The 19678-nt window shown below is 41.1% G+C and overlaps 1 protein-coding gene and 1 long non-coding RNA gene across 4 annotated transcripts; one reads left to right on the forward strand and one right to left on the reverse strand.

The window, feature by feature from the left end:
• The first annotated feature begins 856 nt into the window (after positions 1-856).
• On the forward strand, positions 857-19199 carry LOC124032114 (peptidyl-prolyl cis-trans isomerase FKBP1A-like). Of its 3 annotated transcripts, none has more exons than XM_046344236.1 (6): positions 857-876; positions 17355-17407; positions 17523-17570; positions 18087-18199; positions 18399-18574; positions 18760-19199. In XM_046344236.1, the coding sequence occupies exons 1-5, from the start codon at positions 872-874 to the stop codon at positions 18525-18527; spliced, it is 348 nt and encodes a 115-aa protein (XP_046200192.1). In that variant the 5' UTR covers positions 857-871; the 3' UTR covers positions 18528-18574; positions 18760-19199. The 3 variants fall into 3 exon arrangements, with proteins under 3 accessions (XP_046200192.1, XP_046200193.1, XP_046200191.1); XM_046344237.1 differs by lacking the exon at positions 857-876 and adding an exon at positions 10144-10215; XM_046344235.1 differs by lacking the exon at positions 857-876 and adding an exon at positions 17221-17243.
• Positions 1725-5744, reverse strand: LOC124032115. The gene is made up of 3 exons (XR_006838207.1): positions 5457-5744; positions 4079-4241; positions 1725-3318 (listed from the first exon to the last, which is right to left on the reverse strand). It is a non-coding gene; the product is annotated as an uncharacterized LOC124032115 (long non-coding RNA).
• Positions 19200-19678: the final 479 nt, after the last annotated feature.

Below are 19678 nucleotides of genomic sequence, written 5' to 3' on the forward strand. Positions count from 1 at the left end.
AGAATGGGAGAAACTCCCCAAATACAGGTGTGCCAAGCTTGTAGTGTCATACCCAAGAAGACTCAAGGCTGGAATCGCTCCCAAAGGTGCTTCAACAAAGTACTGAGTAAAGAGTCTGTATACTTACGTAAATGTGATATTTCATTTTTTTGTGATATTCCGTTGTTTTTTTAAACAGTTTTTGCTTTGTCATCATGGGTTATTGTGTGTAGATTTATGGGGGGGGGGCAATTTAATCCATTTTAGAATAAGGCTGTAAAGTAGCAAAATGTGGAAAAAGTCAAGGGGTCTGAATACTTTCCGAATACATTGTATATGTTTCTTTCACCCTATTATTTCAATATATGTATTTATGTTATGCGTGTGTATAATGTGTGTTTGTATGTATGCTTGTTTGCACTGCAGTTTTGTGGGGTATCGTGCAGGTGCTTGTAGCCATAGTGAGGACGTGGTGACTGCTCTTATTGTGCTGTTTGCCCCTGTGCCCATCACCCTACTGCTGGTAGGGCTGGTCTTCTTCCACCTGTACCCCATCAACGAGGATCGACTCCTCCAGCTCCAGAGAGAGCTAGGAATAGAGTGAGTCATTCACACTCCTTCTAATAGGCTGCCTTGGTGCTCCTACTATGACAATAGCTTCCTCTCTAAATTCAACATACTGCATTACAACTTCCCTTACACATCCCTGAGTTTAGTGATGTTTGTATGTGCATGATGATGAATATGAATATGTGTAGCCCTAGGCCACTAACTGTTTTCTTGTTTTCCCTCTATTCAGTGTTGAAGCCATAGATTCAACTGATATAGAAGAGAAGATAGGATCACACATTCATCAGTCAAGACACCAAACACATGAGTCCAGTCTGATGTCATGTGGTGAGTTACAGCCAACTAAGTCCAGTTGTATTTTAAAAAGTCACAACCTCAGAGGCTCCAAAAAGTTAAATAACCAATCACAATATCCACTGGAGTTCAGGCCTGATTTTAATTCCCATTCACAAGTATCTAAGCCCAAATCAGATCACCTTCTATGGAATTATTTCTGAATTCTAATCACTGCTCATGCAAATCTGATCATAGGATGTCTAACTAGTCTGACGGAAAATGTAAAATTACATTTGTCTAAAAAAATTATATATAAACAATTGTGCCTATGTCACGGGCGGGGATCTTCTACACCAGCAGTCCCCAATTACATTCAGCCATGAGACTATTTTTACTTGTGCGGATGGTCGGGGGGTCGGAACATATTCATAAATAATTTGTACACTGCAAATTGACCATAAGAATCCTTAACAGATATAGTATTAGACAAAAACTAAATCATTTCAAACCTTGATTACATTGGGATATAATCACATATGCCTATATTTGTGTGGAAATACTTGGGAACAGATTTCCTAAATTAAAATCACTTTTAACTTTAAAATCAGTGCATGATGACGCAATACACAAAAAATGTTTTCATGTACCGAATAAAAATCAAAAGTTTAGTATGTTTCCATCGCATTTAACTCTACTGATAGTTTTGTCACAAAAACTGTAGGGTTAAATAAAAAATGTGTTTACTCTGGACTTGGAACTTGCACTCTCGCCAAAAGATGACAGATACAGTGGGGGGTAGGCTCTGCATCTAGGCTGGTCTATAGGAGATTATTATGGATAAGAGCGAGAATATTTGTTTGTCTAACGGCAGTCCAGCATCAATCATCATGTCACCAGTATGAGATCCTCAATATTTATTGGAAAGGCACATCAAGATCACAGTACACTTTCACCACTCTGTGAAGTTAATCATAACTTATTTAAACTGTAGCCTTATAAACTGCATGGTTGGTCTCCTTTGGCAATTTTTTTGGCTTAAATCTAAACAGGTTAATAAACAGGGACAATTAATGGAAAATTGTGAAATCAAGGAATGGAACGAAACAAGCAAAAGTAGTAGAAGACAAGGATCGGTCCAATAATGAATTTCTTGTTGGACTGCGTTTCTAGGACAGGGAGCTTCATTTTGGAGATTTTGGTCATATTGAGGGCTGTGAAAAGATCAGTGGGAAAGGTGGATTTAATCAAGGTGACTAGAAGCGGCCTTGTTTTGGTTAATTGTGTCGATGAAGAACAAAGGTTACTCACGTAACCACAGTGCTATGAGCTAGGGACTATGCTAGTTATCATTGCGGCTGGATGAGTCAAGATATTAATATCAGAGTAATTCCATGCCACGGGTGTGATGCGCCCCATCCCCTATAAATACCTGGGCGCGTAGCTACACTTCCTCAAGACTCTTCCCAAGGCTACAACAGATCCAACAGCTAGACTAGCATAGTCCATAGCTCATAGAACTGTGGTTAAGTGAGTGATAGAGGAATTCTAAATTCCTTTATGTTTTATTGCCAAAACCAATTCGCACTCATTTCTAATTCATTAATGAATTGTAAGTTCCTTAATTATGCATGAAGTAGATTGAGACCAGTCTTAAAAGCCAGGTAAGAGCGTTTAGTTCCAGAGAGTACTAAATGCTTACACACATTTCCACAGGTTATAAACTGAACATGACATCATCAGTTTCCCGCCCTCTCTCCGATTCTCACAAGAACCCATTGTTTTAGGAATGGAACCTTTCCCAGACATTTCTTATCTGTCTGAAAAGCCATAGCATCCCTCCCCTTTTGACTTCCCAAGAGACACAGACAATTAATTCATTCTGCTTACATTTTCAGTAACAGCTTAACCAATAACTTTTACTATTCATACCATAACATAATAGTATTAGAATAAATGGTTCTAATCAATAATGTATACATAATTAATCATCTTAACTACAATTTCCTCTAACAATCCTCCCTTTGATCAAATATTATACATTCAAATCTACATCTAGTTTTATTTAATCATAAAAAATATAAGTATAAACGAATTTAACTAACCTTTTTATAGAGGTTTATCCGATTATCATATGAATAGACACACACATAATCAACAAATTAACATTATTATAAATGTTTATCCAACTCTCCAAATATCATTAATCAAATCTAACCTTAACTCCAACTGTTTTTAAACCTACATCAGAATCATAACTCTTCCTTCTGGATTTTCGTCACGACCTTCATTAAAAAACAGTTTAATCATGGAAACAAATTACAATCTAATTCCCCTTCATCTCTATACTAGCCCCATCAAACATAAATTCCCCACAAATGACAGATCCAGATTCGTCCACTTCTTCTGTAGACATGCCTTCAGCAGAACCTGGAATCGGCCCATAACGCACCATCTGGAGTGTCATCGATCTCTCCAGAGTCCTGGAAACAAGGCCTCGCACACAGGGAATTAGACAACAGCCGCATAAAATTAAAACAGTCATGCAGGTGGCTACAGCCCATAACACCACATTTTTCCATAAATACTGTCAACCCAATTTAGTTCAGAGAAGTATCCACCCCAGAGTTTTCTGCCAACCCGTGAGCCAGGGTGGTCAAACCAGCTGAGGCTTCGGGCACTGATTCGTCCGGAGCTGTGCTACCCGGGATGTAAGACATGGTCCTGATTACCACGCCCACTTCCCCCTTTTATCTAATGCAATTATATTCTGTCAGGTCTTCCAGCTGGTTGCTTCAGTCTGTTCTACAAAACCTTTAATAACACTTCTGGTAACTATAATTAATCCAGTCTACATTCTTATTTGAGAGTAGACCATCAGAAAATGTTTGACTCCAATCCTGCTAATATCTGATTTCTTGCCTTGAACTCATCCGGCACACCTCGTGGAACCCCAATGTTATCCAGAGAACAGAGAACAGAGAACAGACTCCTCCACCCCCGCCATGGTCCTCATCTCAGCAGATAGTGCATCAAGCCCACTAAGGGCCTTAGATATACTACCATCAGGACTGGTGTTATTAGGAATAAACGTGCAACGTTGTTCACCGAACATCTTGCAGATGCCCCCCCTGACTAGCAAGAAGCATATCCTAAGCAAGTCTATTCTGTATAATACAGCCACAAATTGTCCCTACCATCAAAACCAGTCTCCGTGCCTAATTGATCAATAGATGAATAGTCTAACATTAATTACCTGAATGGGATTTTTAACACAGTGGTGGCAGGTTCGGTCCAGGGGTGGTAGAGGAGTGTGTCTGGCCCTGGTTCGTCTGGGACCTCTGGTTTTGGCAGCACCTTAATAGAAAACACACTCATCGTGTCTGTCCCGGTCCTTTGTAGTCCGGGGGTGTAAGTGCCTGCATCAGAGAGCGTAATAGTTTTGATGGTTAGTAGGATTTCATCACCTTTACAAAATTCAACAGTGCTCCCAGGTTTCCCCCATATCATGGAAAACCTATCCACCTTTGTGGGATCCCCTAATGCTATAAGGATATCCTCTTCTCCAATCCCAGAACTGTCCCAAGTTGGTTATCATGTAATCTTACCCTATTTATTCTCAATGATAAATATGACTTTCTCTCTGTTACAATACCAAATCCCTAATAGCCCATTCAAAAAAACTTCACAGCTAATTACAAGACAGAATCCTGAACCACTTTCTCATTTGCAGTTCAAACAGTAATTCTAAGCCCTCAACCAAAACTGCTTCATTTCTAATGAATTTACCTTAACACTAGTAACTCAATATGACCCCATTCATTATACAAATGACTCTCCCCTGAGGCTGATCAGACCTCAGAAGCCAGTCATGACAAGGTCAAAAGGCCATACCATATTAGACATAAAGATCCCTTTATCCTTACAATAGAAATAGTCACCTGTATAATTCAAACCCATAAAAAAAACATCTCATAAGGTTCCATATGTGAGCGTGCCTCTTTAAAATCTCCTTGCACTAAAACAAATTGTTCTAACAGTTGTTTTATATATATATAATTTGCAGACCTTTTTCAATTTGGTCGTTTAAAGCTGCTCTCTCCCCACTCTCCCCAAAGTTATAATCCCAGGAGGCCTCTAAAAGTGAGACACCACACACCTAACTCCCATTCACTAATGCTACCTCGAATCAGAAACTCAATAAATGAACTATAACTAAAACCTAATGATAATTCCCCTTTGACTCAAATCATTAATCATAAGTTTTAAAAATCGTCTACGGATATGTTTACTTAAATTACCATGCTACCTTTAGATACAATTAACCCGATAACATTATTATCCAATGCATTACTTTTTCTCTCTGCCGCAAATGTCGTACATTTCATAGTGTAAGGAATCCGTAATTTAATCCCCGATATTTAATAAATATGCATTCGCATTCTCTCATGGCTCCTTTAATTTACTTATTTTGGGTAACTCCCCTCCGTCCCGGAACAAAGAGTTCTATCTAAAACCGCCAGAACACACTGTTCCAGTTTAATCAACCCCTAAAATTGACCATAACCAGTAAACAAATAAACAAAACACTTTTATATCACTTCTGGAAAGATACTCGAAACCTAGATACACACACTAATAGCCATACGATTTGCTCCGTTATCCCCAGTCCCTGGTGACAAAAGTGTCTCGCTAGTGACGTCATCATCAAGCGCTCAACCTGCCAATTCGTAGCGACTTCAAATGAATTGTAAATAATTCTTGTTCGATTAACCAAACCTAATTTATCACATCTGTTCAAATCCTGAATTATAATTTACCACCCCAACCAACATCTCTAAATTCGCCAATTTTATAAAAGCTTTTCGATGGGCATAAATCATAATTGTCTCTTTGTTATCATTTAGAATCCATTTTGCTCTAAATACCTGTCTCGTCTTTGACTTAGTATCTTAATTACAACTCTATTCCCAATACGTTATTCACTTGTCTAATTACAAACTCAGACCAGCATTAGTGAGTGTACGCCTTTAAAATGCCTTGTCTCTGGGAACAGGGAAATCCCCTTAACCCAAACTTTCACTCCTACAACAACACCCAATAATTCCGATGATCCCTTCACATCGTTTGTTTTAAATCTCTTGAGGTATCATGTAATTTATTTTTCTATCTTCGAATTGTCGTCCCACAATACTTTTTCCACTATCATACACTCAAACCACTGTGATTATCGTGCACTGTCCCTTTAAGATAAGACATTGTATTTGTTCCCCGCAATGAGGACGGAAAGCAGATCGTTTTTAGAATACGTTACTTTTTGTTCAAACACTGGCGACCGTATTTTTCAGGCAAAACATGCAAATAGGTCAGTTACGATCTAAAATCAATTTTAGTTAAACGCCTTGGCCGGGAACCGAATCGTGGATTACCGTTGGTGAGACTGTTGCGCTCGCCACTATATTACCAGCGCTCTGAATTTGACCGAGACTCTCCGCAAATATACCCATTTTTACAGTTATCTGTATTTGTTACTCCGACATCTAGACAACAGAAAATAGCCCCAATTTAACACCCAACGTTTTCCCTCAGTTAGAATTCTCGTTTTCTGCGCGTCTCTTTCTCTTTTTTGCTTCCGAAAGCCAAACTCCGGCTGTGTATAACCCCTGTTTATTCTGCTTTTCACATTATTACCACATTCCTTATGTATCTGTTTTATAAGGGATTCTAGCTTTTCTACATTTAGACGGCCATCAAAATCGTATTTTTATTTTTATTTTTTTCCATCTTAGACAGAAATCGATGTTTCTCTTGTCTTTCTGTGCCATGTAACACTCGTCTCCCGTTAGTTCTGGGGCTTCTTTCGAGGCATTTCTCCCCATTCTTAATCCTTACCGTTACTAGTAGCAATGTCTTTAAACACTTATCTATGCCTTTCTATATCATTTTAAATTATATGTGCGTGCAGTTCTATAAATTTGTAATTTACCATCACTTAGTTACTTCTAGTTACTATTCTGTCTACCTATGTGTGTGTTCCTTTAAAAATAATCCGTATGTATTTTCCATCCTGTGAACCGCGTCCATAGAAGACTTTTGATCGGACATAACATTTCACCCATAGGATATTCCTTTTGGGACTTTCAACGTAAAATGTCTCAAATCTCACTACTCTAGACTAAGTTGACCTCTCCTGTGAACCACGTCTATAGAAGACTTTTGATCGGACATTACATTTCACCCACAGGATATTCCTTTTGGGACTTTCAATCGTTAATGTCTCGAACCTCACTAATCTAGACTAATCACTTATCATTGATATTAATTTCTTTCAGCATTGTACAGGTTCATTTATTCTGTTCGCCTAGAATTACCCTGCCTTCTCACCAAGCCTAATTTATCCTCACCTGTTTTAACATATCTATCTGCTACTTTCCGCAGTCAGCTTCCCATATACAGATAGACTATTAGGTAAAAACTTTATTTAGGTATGTTTATTGAATTATTGGCCATCCTATTTGTACGGAACAAGCGTCCTAATTCTCCAATGCGTACTATATCACTCCTTAATAATCCTTGGCTTGCAAAACCAGGCTTTATTAAGCTCTAGTTTATTTGATGGTAGTGCACCTTACCTCAGGTCAATTTCGGACCTGCTTCCTTTTTATCGATATCCTGGTTAATACCCCCGGTAGAAACCCATTTTATTTGTTCGGAATATTCAAGCACCTATTATTGATCAAATTCAACTCCTTCATAACATTTTAATCAATAAATATCCTAAATAATCCCTCCCAAATTCGAGAATAAAGGCTACTTTACCTGCTGCCGACTGGGATAAGCATTGTTCGTTTGAATCTAGTCACCCTCTCTGTCCTCTGTGATAATACGCAGGCCTGTTTCAATTTTAACCTCAATTCAGGGGTCGGGTCTTTAGTAAAACGAGTCAAAAACTCGTCCGTGCACGATTTTCAGCGTATTACCTTCAGATAACAGGTAAAGATATTTAGATCCGGCTCCTCAAAGGACCAAATTGATAGAGGAATTCTAAATTCCTTTATGTTTTATTGCCAAAACCAATTCGCACTCATTTCTAATTCATACCATAACATAATAGTATTAGAATAAATGGTTCTAATCAATAATGTATACATAATTAATCATCTTAACTACAATTTCCTCTAACAGTGAGTGAGTAACCTTCATTCTATTTTGCTTGAGGGACTATGCTAGTCACTCAATGGGATGACAATACCAGAGTAAGTCGGTTTCCGTAGGGCAAAGCCTAGAGCAACACATCACCATAGGTGCTCGAGGCAGTACCCGGACCAACCACAGGTTTCTGTTGGGAGGTAAGGGTAGCACCAAGCACAGCTGAGCTCACACTGTAAGGGTTAGCAACATTCACCCAGTAAAACCTTGCAAAGGACTGGGGGACGCCCAGCTGGCAGCCATAGATCTGTCAGAGAGGGGGACTCCCTTGAGCAGTGCCCAGGAGGTGGCAATTCCCACCGTTGGAGTACGCTACTGTAAAGGATGGGGCTGGGTGGGCAGCTAGGCTATATGCTTGCAGACTGGTGTCTACAATACAATGTGACAACCGTTGTTTTCTCCAAAGCAAACAAACAGCTGATCAGAGCAACAGATCGCCTCTCCACGTACTCATTTAGGGATATCACAGGACACGGAGCGCATACATCAACATGATGAGCCCCAGTGGGCATGGAGATGGATAAGGCTGTTAGCCCATTTCCCTGTTCATGTGACCTGAGGGCAGGACCTTTGGTAGGAAGGCTGAATTAGGCCACAGAGTAACGCTTGCTTTTCCCGGGCCAAGACAATATTTTTATTTAACCTTTATTTAACTAGGAAAATCAGTTAAGATCACATTCTTATTTACAATGATAGCCTACCAAAAGGCAAAAGGCGTCCTGCCAGGATAGGGGATTAAAAATTGAAAATTAAAATATAGGATAAAACACACATCATGACAAGAGAGACACCACAACACTTGTAAAGACAGACCTAAGACAACAACATAGCATGGCAGCAACACATGAAAACACAGCATGGTAGCAACACAACATGACCACAATAACATTCATCACTAACAGAAAAAGCATGGAGCTCGCCAACCCTTTTGGTAGAGGCGATGGCCACCAGACCAGGGTGTAGTCTCACTCACTTTCCCGAGGCCCTTCCCTGGATAGCATTGCCGCTGCAGTGTTCAGAATCCTTGGGAGGTGTACAGCTCTTAGTTAGGCCACATTCTTATGTGACCACAGTAGAAGGTTATGTGCCATCTGGTGGAGGCGGTGGAGGCGGATGGAACCCAGACCCCCTTGGTGGTTTATGTACACTTACCACTGTGGCGCTGTCTGTCTGTACCAGCACATGTTTGTCTGTCGTGGAAATTCAATACTGAGAGAGATTTGGTCATTTCTTCAAACAATCATCTTTATTTAATATCGATTTATTATTGCAATAATGAGGCTGGTTGACCCCCCCCCCTTGAGTTTTGGACTGAGTAACCTAACCATTACACAAATACAGAGTCCTATATATAGCTGACACTGGCAATGCTCAGTCATTGTTGGTTCAACCCTCCTTATTCAAACCAAGGAGCATAATAAGCCACTGGGCTCATCCTGTCATTATCTGCACATGTGTTGTTGTCTTAACCCCACCCTGGCTTAGTTTCCCAGATGCAAGAATGATTTTGAGACAATGAGGGATTGTTCTAAACTCCTCCTGGCTATCTCTATCGCGGTTACACCCACCACATCTTGTCTATGTAATGCAGTCTTTAACTCATTTGTCAGCTCAAGCTATCTCCTGTGATCATACGCCCGGATTAGTTGCAGGGAAATAGAGTGGAGATCATAAAAACACAGACACTAACAGGACAGAACTATCCTCCTATTTGTTAAGTATTAATTACTAACTATTAATATCAAACAAATAAGGTAAATATGTAATTTTTCTATCACGTTTCGCAGTTGTGAGAAAAAGTTGAGCAGAGCTCGTTGGACTGCTCTCAACTCCAGCATGTTGTTTGGACCAGCTGGAGCTCCATGTCCCGCTGGCCGCCCTCCCCTTCAATACTTCTCCCCAGCCTGTCAATGAGGCGTCTGTTTGAACCTGTTTCCTCCGATGGAATCAGGCGTATACTACCTGAAAAGGAATTTCAGGGATCGCCGTCTTGCCAGGGCTCGCATGCATTCCTTAGACACAGTCATAGCTGTTATCCTTGGGATTTAAACCTTGAGCATTGAACCACCTCTGCATGGGTCTCAAGTGTAGAAGGCCAAATTGGGTCAAAAGGGAGGCTGCGAAGAGGAGACCCAGCAGTCTCTGACACTGAAGAACATTCACCTTCTGGACAAAAGGATTGAGGTGAGCTACAATTTTCTGAACTCGCTTTTTGGTGAGGTGAGCCCTCATAAGAGACAAGTCGATCCATATGCCCACGAACGTCACAGTTTGTGTGGGGACCAGGTGTATTTTTTGTATGTTCAACCTGAGGCCTAGCGCTGAGATATGCTTCAGGAGATATGTCATGTCTGCTGCTGCCTGTTCTCCTGACTGAGAACAGGTTAGCCAAACGTCCAGGTCAGGTATTCCCAACAGACAGGGATGTTGAACCATCGAAGAGATGCAAATATGAGGAGAACTACATTGATTTGGGGTTCACTTATATTGGGAGTAGTGCCTTTCTTCAGCCACAGTGTGTTATATGTACAGAAGTACTATCTCACAACTCAATGAAACCTTCACTGTTGCGCAGACATTTAGAAACAAAACATGCCAATTTGAAAAATAAGCCTCATGAGTTTTTTGAGTGAGAATTAAGACTACTTTCGAGTAGTAAGACATGTATAATAGCAACAGATACCATTAATAAGAAGGGGCTAGAAGCGTCTTATAAGGTGAGCTACCGAGTAGCTAGGACAGGCAAGCCCCATACAATTGTGGAGGACTTCATTCTTCCTGCTGCAGCAGATATGGCTGGGACAATGCTGGGGGAAAAGGCCAAAAAAACTACACAGACAATGTCTTCATCAAACAACACTATTTCCCTACGCATCAGTGACAAGGCAGGAGATGTTTTGAAACAATTACTGCTTCACATACAAGCCATTGAATTCTATGTGCTACAGCTGGATGAGTCATCGGACGTGGCGGGCCTGGCACAGCTCCTGGTATACAGTTGAAGTCAGAAGTGTACATACACCTAAGCCAAATACATCTAAACTCAGTTTTTCACAATTCCTGACATTTAATCCTAGTAAAAATGACCTGTCTTAGGTCAGTTAGGATCACCACTTTATTTTAAGAATGTGAAATGTCAGAATAAAAGTAGAGAGAATGATTTATTTCAGGTTTTATTTCTTTCATCACATACCCAGTGGGTCAGAAGTTTACATACACTCAATTAGTATTTGGTAGCATTGCCTTTAAATTGTTTAACTTGGTTCAAACTTTTCGGGCAGCCTTCCACAAGCTTCCCACAATAAGTTGGATGAATTTTGGCCCATTCCTCCTGACAGAGCTGGTGTAACTGAGTCAGGTTTATAGGGTGGGAATGTAGCTCAGTTGGTAGAGCATGGCGCTTGTAACGCCAGGGTAGTGGGTTCGATCCCCGGGACCACCCATACGTAGAATGTATGCACACATGACTGTAAGTCGCTTTGGATAAAAGCGTCTGCTAAATGGCATATATTTATTTATTTTTATTTATAGGCCTCCTTGCTCGCACACACTTTTTCAGTTCTGCCCACACATTTTCTACGGATTGAGGTCAGGGCTTTGTGATGGCCACTCCAATACCTTGACTTTGTTGTCCTTAAGTCATTTTGCCACCTCTTTGGAAGTATGCTTGGGGTTATTGTCCATTTGGAAGACCCATTTGCGACCAAGTTTTAACTTCCTGACTGATGTCTTGAGATGTTCCTTCAATATATCCACATACTTTTCCTACCTCATGATGCCATCTATTTTGTGAAGTGCACCTCCTGCAGCAAAGCACCCCCACAACATGATGCTGCCAGCACCGTGCTTCCGAGTTTGGGATTGGTGTTCTTCAGCTTGCAAGCCTCCCCCTTTTCCCTCCAAACATAACAATGGTCATTATGGCCAAACAGTTCTATCTTTGTTTCATCAGACCAGAGGACATTTCTCCAAAAAGTCCGATCTTTGTCCCCATGTGCAGTTGCAAACTGTAATCTGGCTTTTTTATGGCGGTTTTGGAGCAGTGGCGTCTTCCTTGCTGAGCTTCCTTTCATGTTAAGTCGATATAGGACTCGTTTTACTGTGGATATAGATTATTTTGTACCCGTTTCCTCCAGCATCTTCACAAGGTCCTTTGCTGTTGTTCTGGGATTGATTTGCATGTTTCGCACCAAAGTACGTTCATATCTAGGAGACAGAACGCGTCTCCTTCCTGAGCGGTATGATGGCTGCGTGGTCCCATGGTGTTTATACTTGCGTACTATTGTTTGTACAGATGAACATGGTACCTTCAGGCATTCGGAAATTGCTCCCAATGATGAACCAGACTTGTGGGGGTCTACAATTTTTTTTCTGAGGTCTTGGCTGATTTATTTTGATTTCCCCATGATGTCAAGCACAGAGGCACTGAGTTTGAAGGTAGGCCTTGAAATACATCCACAGGTACACCTCCACTTGACTCAAATTGTGTCAATTAGCCAAACAGAAGCTTCTAAAGTCATTACATAATTTTCTGGAATTTTCCAAGCAGTTTAAAGGCACAGTCAACTTAGTGTATGTAAACGTCTGACCCACTGGAATTGTGATACAGTGAAATAATCTGTAGACAACGATTGTTGGACAAATGACTTGTGTCATGCGCAAAGTAGCTGTCCTAACCGACTTGCCAAAACTATAGTTTGTTAACAAGAAATGTGTGGAGTGGTTGAAAAACAAGTTTTAATGACTCCAACCTGAGTGTATGTAAACTTCCGACTTTAACTGTATATCCGTTATGTTTATAGGGGGTTAATTAAGGAAGACATCCTCTTCTGCAAACCACTGGAAACCAGGACAACAGGACAGCTTTGTGACATCAAATGGACTTTGGTAGTCAAGATGTGTTGGTATCTGCACTGATGGCACAAAAGCCATGACAGGGAGACATAGTGGAGTGGTAACAAGCATGCAAGCAGTTGCTCCCAACGCCACTTCAGTACACTGCAGCATCCACCAAGAGCCTCTTGTTGCCAAAGGAATGCCTGGCAGCTTGAAAGACGTTTGGACACTACAGTGAAAATGGTTAACTTTGTTAAAGCAAGGCCCCTGAACTCTCGTGTATTCTTCGCTATGCAGTGATATGGGCAGCGACCATGCAATGCTTTTACAACATACAGAAGCTCGCTGGTTATCAAGGGGCAAAGTATTGACCAGTCTTTTTTAAATTGAGAGACAAGCTTAAAGTTTTCTTTACTGACCATAATTTCCACTTGTCTGACCGCTTGTATGATGACGAGTTTCTCACATGACTGGCCTATCTGGGTGATGTTTTTTCTCACCTGAATGGTCTGAATCTAGGATTACTACAGGGACTCTTCACAAATATATTCAATGTGCAGGACAAAATTGAGGCTATGATTAAGAAGTTGGAGCTCTTCTCTGTCTGCATTAACAAGGGAAACACTCTTTTCCATCATTGTATGGTTTATGTCTGCAAATTAACTCAAGCTTACGGACAATGTCAAATGTGATATCACGAAGCACCTGAGTGAGTTGGGTGCGCAATTACGCAGGTACTTTCCCGAAATGTATGACACAAACAACTGGATTCATTATCCCTTTCATGCCCTGCCTCCAGTCGACTTACCAATATCTGAACAAGAGACCCTCATCGAAATTGCAACAAGCGGTTCTGTGAAAATTTAATTTAATCAGAAGCCACTGCCAGATTTCTGGATTGGGCTGCACTCAAAGTATCCTGCCTTGGCAAGTCATGCTGTTAAGACACGGATGCCCTTTGCAACCATGTACCTATGTGAGAGTGGATTCTCGGCCCTCACTAGCATGAAAACTAAATACAGGCACAGACTGTGTGTGGAAAATTATTTAAGACTGAGACTTTCTCCAATACAACCCAACATTGCAGAGTTAAGTGCATCCTTTCAAGCACACCCTTCTCATTAACCTGTGGTGAGTTATTCACAATTTTCCATTGGCAAATAAAGTGTTATATGTAAGATGGCTAAATAAAGAGCAAAATTATAGATGATTATTATAATGTTATTAATGGACTTTACTTCCCACAAGCCGGGTTGTGACAAAAACTCACACTCATTCTTATGTTTAATAAATGTATCGTATAGTGTGTGTTTGTGGCAGGCTTAGAATGATGGCAAAAAACAACATTTGAGATTGCGCTGACCCTGGTGCTAGAGGGGGGTACGCAGCTGGAGGTTGAATGTTTGAAGGGGTACGGGACTATAAACAGTTTGGGAACCACTGGTCTAGGTCATTTAGTACCATCATCCCCTTTGATGTTAGGGGTGCTATAGCGACATCCATGCATTTTGTGAATGCTCTTGGTACCAGGGAAAGGCCGAAAAGTAACACTTGGTGCCCCTCTTCACGGAGGCTGACATCTGTCTGTGAGAGCCAAAGCGGTCTGCATGAAGAGATGACCGTATACCGGGCTTTGCCATTAGCACGTGACATCTCAACATTTAAGAGGGAGAGGAGTGTGGACACCGGAGTCATTTCAGCTGTCAGCTCAGGGTCACCGTCGGTGGACAGGCGAGCTGTCAGACCATGCAGGTATGCCTGCAGCAGAGTGGTTGTATTCATGAGGCGAGCCACCATGGCCAGAAGTTGTCCTTTAAGTTGTGATCAGCAGCCCGATGAGGACAGCGGGGAGACTTACCAATGATCTCCTTGTCTGGGAGGACCATAATCGCAACAATGGGGTCCATGACTGGGTACTGGTCCAGTACCAATTCCTCGGGCAAAGCCATGAATGTCCAAGGCTTGCACTGGCTTGAGTTAGCCTTAGCCCAAGTTTGATGCAGCTCATTGGAGTACTTGGGGCAATGAGGAATGTACACCCTGCCTGGGCTTCTGTTAGGGTCTGGGTTAATATCCAGAGCTTTCAGAATCCTAGAGATGAGCTCCTGCAGATCAGCTGATGAAGAGAGCGCTTCACTCTTAGCCCTCTCTGAGCCATGGTTCGCTGACCCAGAACCAGCCTCATAGGTCTCTCTTGGTCTATGTCATTACCAGCAAAGATGGAGATAGCATCAGGATCCTGTCTTAAGTCTTCAACAGAGCCTGCCAGGCTGAGAGAGTGGAGCTGCGAAGGTGGGCGGTCCCGCTGCCGAGGAGGGTTGTTAACGCTTGAGTCCGCTCCAGGAGCCTCTAGCATTTGTCTCCTTCATCGTAGCTAATCGTGCTTCATATAGCCGTGGGCCAAGAATAGCACAATACATGCAGCTGAAGGGGGATGATTTAAGCCTAGGCGCATCATACAGTTGGAATGGGCATCAACTGAAGCAAAGCCAGCAGTGCATTTATCACAGTAGTATGGCATGTATAATCTTCTCCCTGCCTAGACAAAAGTCAGAAATACAGATATGTCTTATAGAACAGATAATCTGCATTACACTCCTTTAATACTATACCAGGTGTAAGTATAAAGTAGTTCTCTTCTCAGGGCAATATGTGAATTAAGTAATATTATCTTCTATGGATATCAGAATATATTTTGGGAAATTCCACTCACAATCCCCAAAAGGTATGGATGTGAGGAGCCAATTACACTGAGACAGTAACAGACTGTGTGAGAATAGGTCCTATGAACAGATGCTCTGAATTTCACTCCGGCAACAGCTGCAGCTCGAGCCAGTAAGAGAGTATGCTAGCTGGGATGCAAAGCCTGGACTTTAAGGTGTGACCCGGAGATCTAGCTAGAGCTAGAAAACACACAGGCTTCCCTAGCCTGGGTAGGTGCAGTACCCAGACTCAATATCCTGAGAGAAGAGGCTAGCATCCAGCTGAAACGAATAACCAACAGGTAACACAATTATAGCCGGGAGGCAAACCGGCGGACAGACAAGACACAGACAAGATTTGCGCTGTGAACAAGTTGGACCAACCGGTTCACCCTAATTCGTAACATGGTGTCAACCTGTAAGAAAAAGCTTAGAAGACAGAACACTGCAGAGAACTGCTGGGAGGAGCACACTTCGCCCAAAACCCGTCTTCTATATCCAATTCTCGCTCACCTGCGTAGCCAAGGGAAGAAAATAGGAAGTGATGCTATGCGCCCAGGTATTTATAGGGGATGGGGCACATCACACCCGTGGCACGGAATTACTCTGATATTAATACCTTGACTCATCCTGCCACCAGGAGGGAGGATATTTAATTGAGTGACTAGCATAGTCTCTCAAGTGAAATAGAACAGAAGACTGGATCTACCGAAGTCAGAAGTAACCTGTATTGATCTTCGGAGCACACATCTTCTGTTCTATTTCACTTGAGAGACGATGCTAGTCACTCAATGACATATCCTTCCACCTGGTGGCAGGATGAGTCAAGATATTAATACCCCACAATACCCCAAGATAGACCACAGCCTATCCGTTTCTAATGGGAACAAATGAGTCATAGTGGGCAGGACAAGCAAGGAGGGATGCAGAGCCAAGCACTAGCTAGCAAGATGTTTGCATATTTCCGTTGTGTAACACCTACTCCATGAAGTGCACGTGCAATAACTCAATTCGCCTTGCACCCCTAAAAAACTTTTTTTTTTGTTACTTGGGCAAAGTGTAAAATCTACAAAACTTAGTCCACTCTGTTCATAACAGATTATAGTTTTGGGAACAGAAAACGGTATTGAGATCAAATGTTTAATTATTGAGAAAATGTCGGCAGAAATCCCATATTTCTCCATCTATGTGAGGAGCCAATTACTGCCGGCTACAGAGCTTCATCTCATCACCATATTTGGTAGTGAGTAGAAACGCCAACCGGATGCTTCACACTAATACATCCGGTGGGATATCTGTTCTATCTATGATATCATCGCGTGACTCCAAGTTTACTTCAAAATGATGGTTATTATATCAATATTTGCGCATAAAGGCGTTTACACCGCCTTTTTCTTTCATAATACATTTTACCGACACAAAAGGATGTCGAACGTATAAGTTATCTGTTGGCACTTATAACAAACGTCATGTTTGCATCACGGTTGTCTTATTCTTTTTTTTAATGGTATGACGACTCGCATAACTAGATTGCACACGTGGTTAATGACATCAACTTTAATTATTATCTTTCTAGAAATGTTTGATTGTCAACCAGTTGTTATTTTTATGTTATCATCATCTCCCTTGAAAAATGACACTACATCAATGTATATGCGACTCAAATATGACCAAGTAGGCATACACAAATTCTCATCATATAACTGGTATTGGCCATTTTATATTGCACCCCCCTCCCCTCTTGAATTCAATGAGCTTGACTTCCAGTTTCCGTTTGCATTGTAGTGCGTCGGAGAGTAAAATGGGAGTAGAAATCGAGACCATAACCCCGGGTGATGGTAAGGAAAAAACTGTAAATATTATTAAATTAGTCAAGAGGATGTTGCTAAATTCAAAATATTAAGTCGTTAACACAATACATAGCTAATTCTTTCAATTTCTTCCATCTTTTAGGACAGACATTTCCCAAAAAAGGACAGACATGCGTTGTGCATTATGTCGGTGAGTCAGCAAGCTAGCCACTAGCTTGATAGCTTAGCTAGCTATTGTCAGTTATCCACTTGCTTCGGCAACAAAGTAAATGTTATTTATATAATGTGTGTAATCTGCCAAACGGATATTATCTCTCATAACTAACAATTAGTTCGACGATTTGCTTAGCTAATTAAATAAAGCATGTTCTACGGTTAAAGTAGTTGTAACGTTACACCCTAGCTAAGCTAACGTTTGTAGCTAGTTGCCATACTACTACTGGCTAGCTAGCTAATTGACAGTTTTCTCAAATCAGTGAGAATGGATTTAATTAAGATTAATGTATCTTTAGCAAATAAATTGGCTCGTTAGCCAGTAGCCGATAATGTTTTTCCAGTGGACTGTAATTAAATATTTTAATCCATGGATGCTAGCTAGCAATTTGGGTGGGGACAGAATGTAATTTAGGAACACGGCTGTATTTATTTAATTTTATTTAACTCGGCAAGTGTAACTAACGTTTATCTTCTCTCAATCCTATCGCAGGCTCACTGACTGATGGAACCAAGTTTGACTCTTCCCGGGACAGAGGCAAGCCTTTCAAGTTCAAGATTGGCAAGCAGGAGGTGATCCGTGGCTGGGAGGAGGGGGTTGGCCAGGTAAGAAGGGTCTCCTGGGTGTGTTTGCATTAGATATCCCCATTATTTTCTTGTACGATTGCACCACTTGTTTCAATCATTTAGAAAATCTAAAAATTGGCTTGTGGGTGATTTGTAAGGACACAAGCCATTATAGGGTTATATTAGCGATGTCTCGACAATAATACTATGACCTCTTTTTGTTTCACCTCCCCCACAGATGAGTGTGGGCCAGAGGGCAACTCTGACCTGCACGCCGGACTTTGCCTATGGCAGCAAAGGGCACCCTGGTATCATCCCACCCAACTCTACCCTCATCTTTGACGTGGAGCTGATGGGCCTGGAGTGATGTTTGTGTGCACTTACTACATGTTTAATTCCACTCAGATTTTCAGGGTGAGACAATTCTGCAGACAAATAGCCTGTTCAAATTGCACTACTACATTGTTGGAGTACATTATAGTTGTATGAGCTTATGTGCTCATTGGTGTGTTTAACAAGCTTTGGTGCTCATCTCCCATAATCCCCTCGGTCGTGTCTGTTCTGTTAACCACATAATGCATCCCTGTCCCCTTCTACAGGTTGACTCCTATCTCGGGAACATGGATGAAAAGGCAAAAGGAAGATAAATGCACTTGACTCCTGTAAAAGACTCACATCTACAGCTTCACCACTTCACTCTCCTTTCCATTTATATTCAAATGTGTCACTTGCTTAAAATACCTTATTCTTGATATATCTTGTAGTAGATCACCCTAACAAGTCATAGGCCATACCTTTCAGATGTCATGTCATTTTATTGTTATGTATGTTTTTATGGTATTTTTTGTTGTGAAATTTGTAAGTCATACCTGCCATCAGGGGTAGGTACTGACACAATTTTGGATAAAGTATCATTATACAAATATTCAATTTGATCTCATTCTTGTGGCTCAGAGTGGCCTTGCTTTTCAGAAAATGTGTTACTGTGGACATGATAATCGAGGACAAAAAACTATGAATAAATGACTCCCCAAATGGATTGGATTAATGTAATTGGATTGCAGAAGTTTACTGAAATGAGAACCACCCAAAATGTTTTCAAAGTCAGCAATCAAGTTTTTGAGAGAGAACTTTCAAAATACATAAATACTGCTGGTGTGATTGCTGACATTCAAAATATTTTGGGACTAGCAACAATGGACTAACAAATATCTAAATAGTTTTGGGGTGGAATTTTCATTTTAAATTTAATGATTTGGTTCATATATTTTTTCCCAGACATGTCAACTTTCTGAATTGAACACTGTAGACAGATAAGCGTGGCACATACTGTTGGTAAGGCCAAATATTACATGTGTAATTAAAGACGGTCATTATTGTAGTGCAGAACTCGCATGCCGGCAGGTGTAGTCCTCTCGAGCAACAAAATGGGTGAATTTTCTATGGTATGTTTCAATAAAATTATCACCCTTTATCCCCCAGTAGGCTTGACCTTGTTTGGTCTGATTTCTCAATTTT

Source organism: Oncorhynchus gorbuscha, linkage group LG03 (assembly GCF_021184085.1).
Source record: "Oncorhynchus gorbuscha isolate QuinsamMale2020 ecotype Even-year linkage group LG03, OgorEven_v1.0, whole genome shotgun sequence".
NCBI lineage: Eukaryota > Metazoa > Chordata > Actinopteri > Salmoniformes > Salmonidae > Oncorhynchus > Oncorhynchus gorbuscha.

What these genes read in the sequence shown, in the direction of transcription:
- LOC124032114 (XM_046344235.1), top strand. An exon ending in GACCATAACCCCGGGTGATG is followed by an intron (nt 17,408 to 17,522) that starts GTAAGGAAAAAA and finishes TCCATCTTTTAG; the next exon opens with GACAGACATTTCCCAAAAAA. An exon ending in ATGCGTTGTGCATTATGTCG is followed by an intron (nt 17,571 to 18,086) that starts GTGAGTCAGCAA and finishes ATCCTATCGCAG; the next exon opens with GCTCACTGACTGATGGAACC.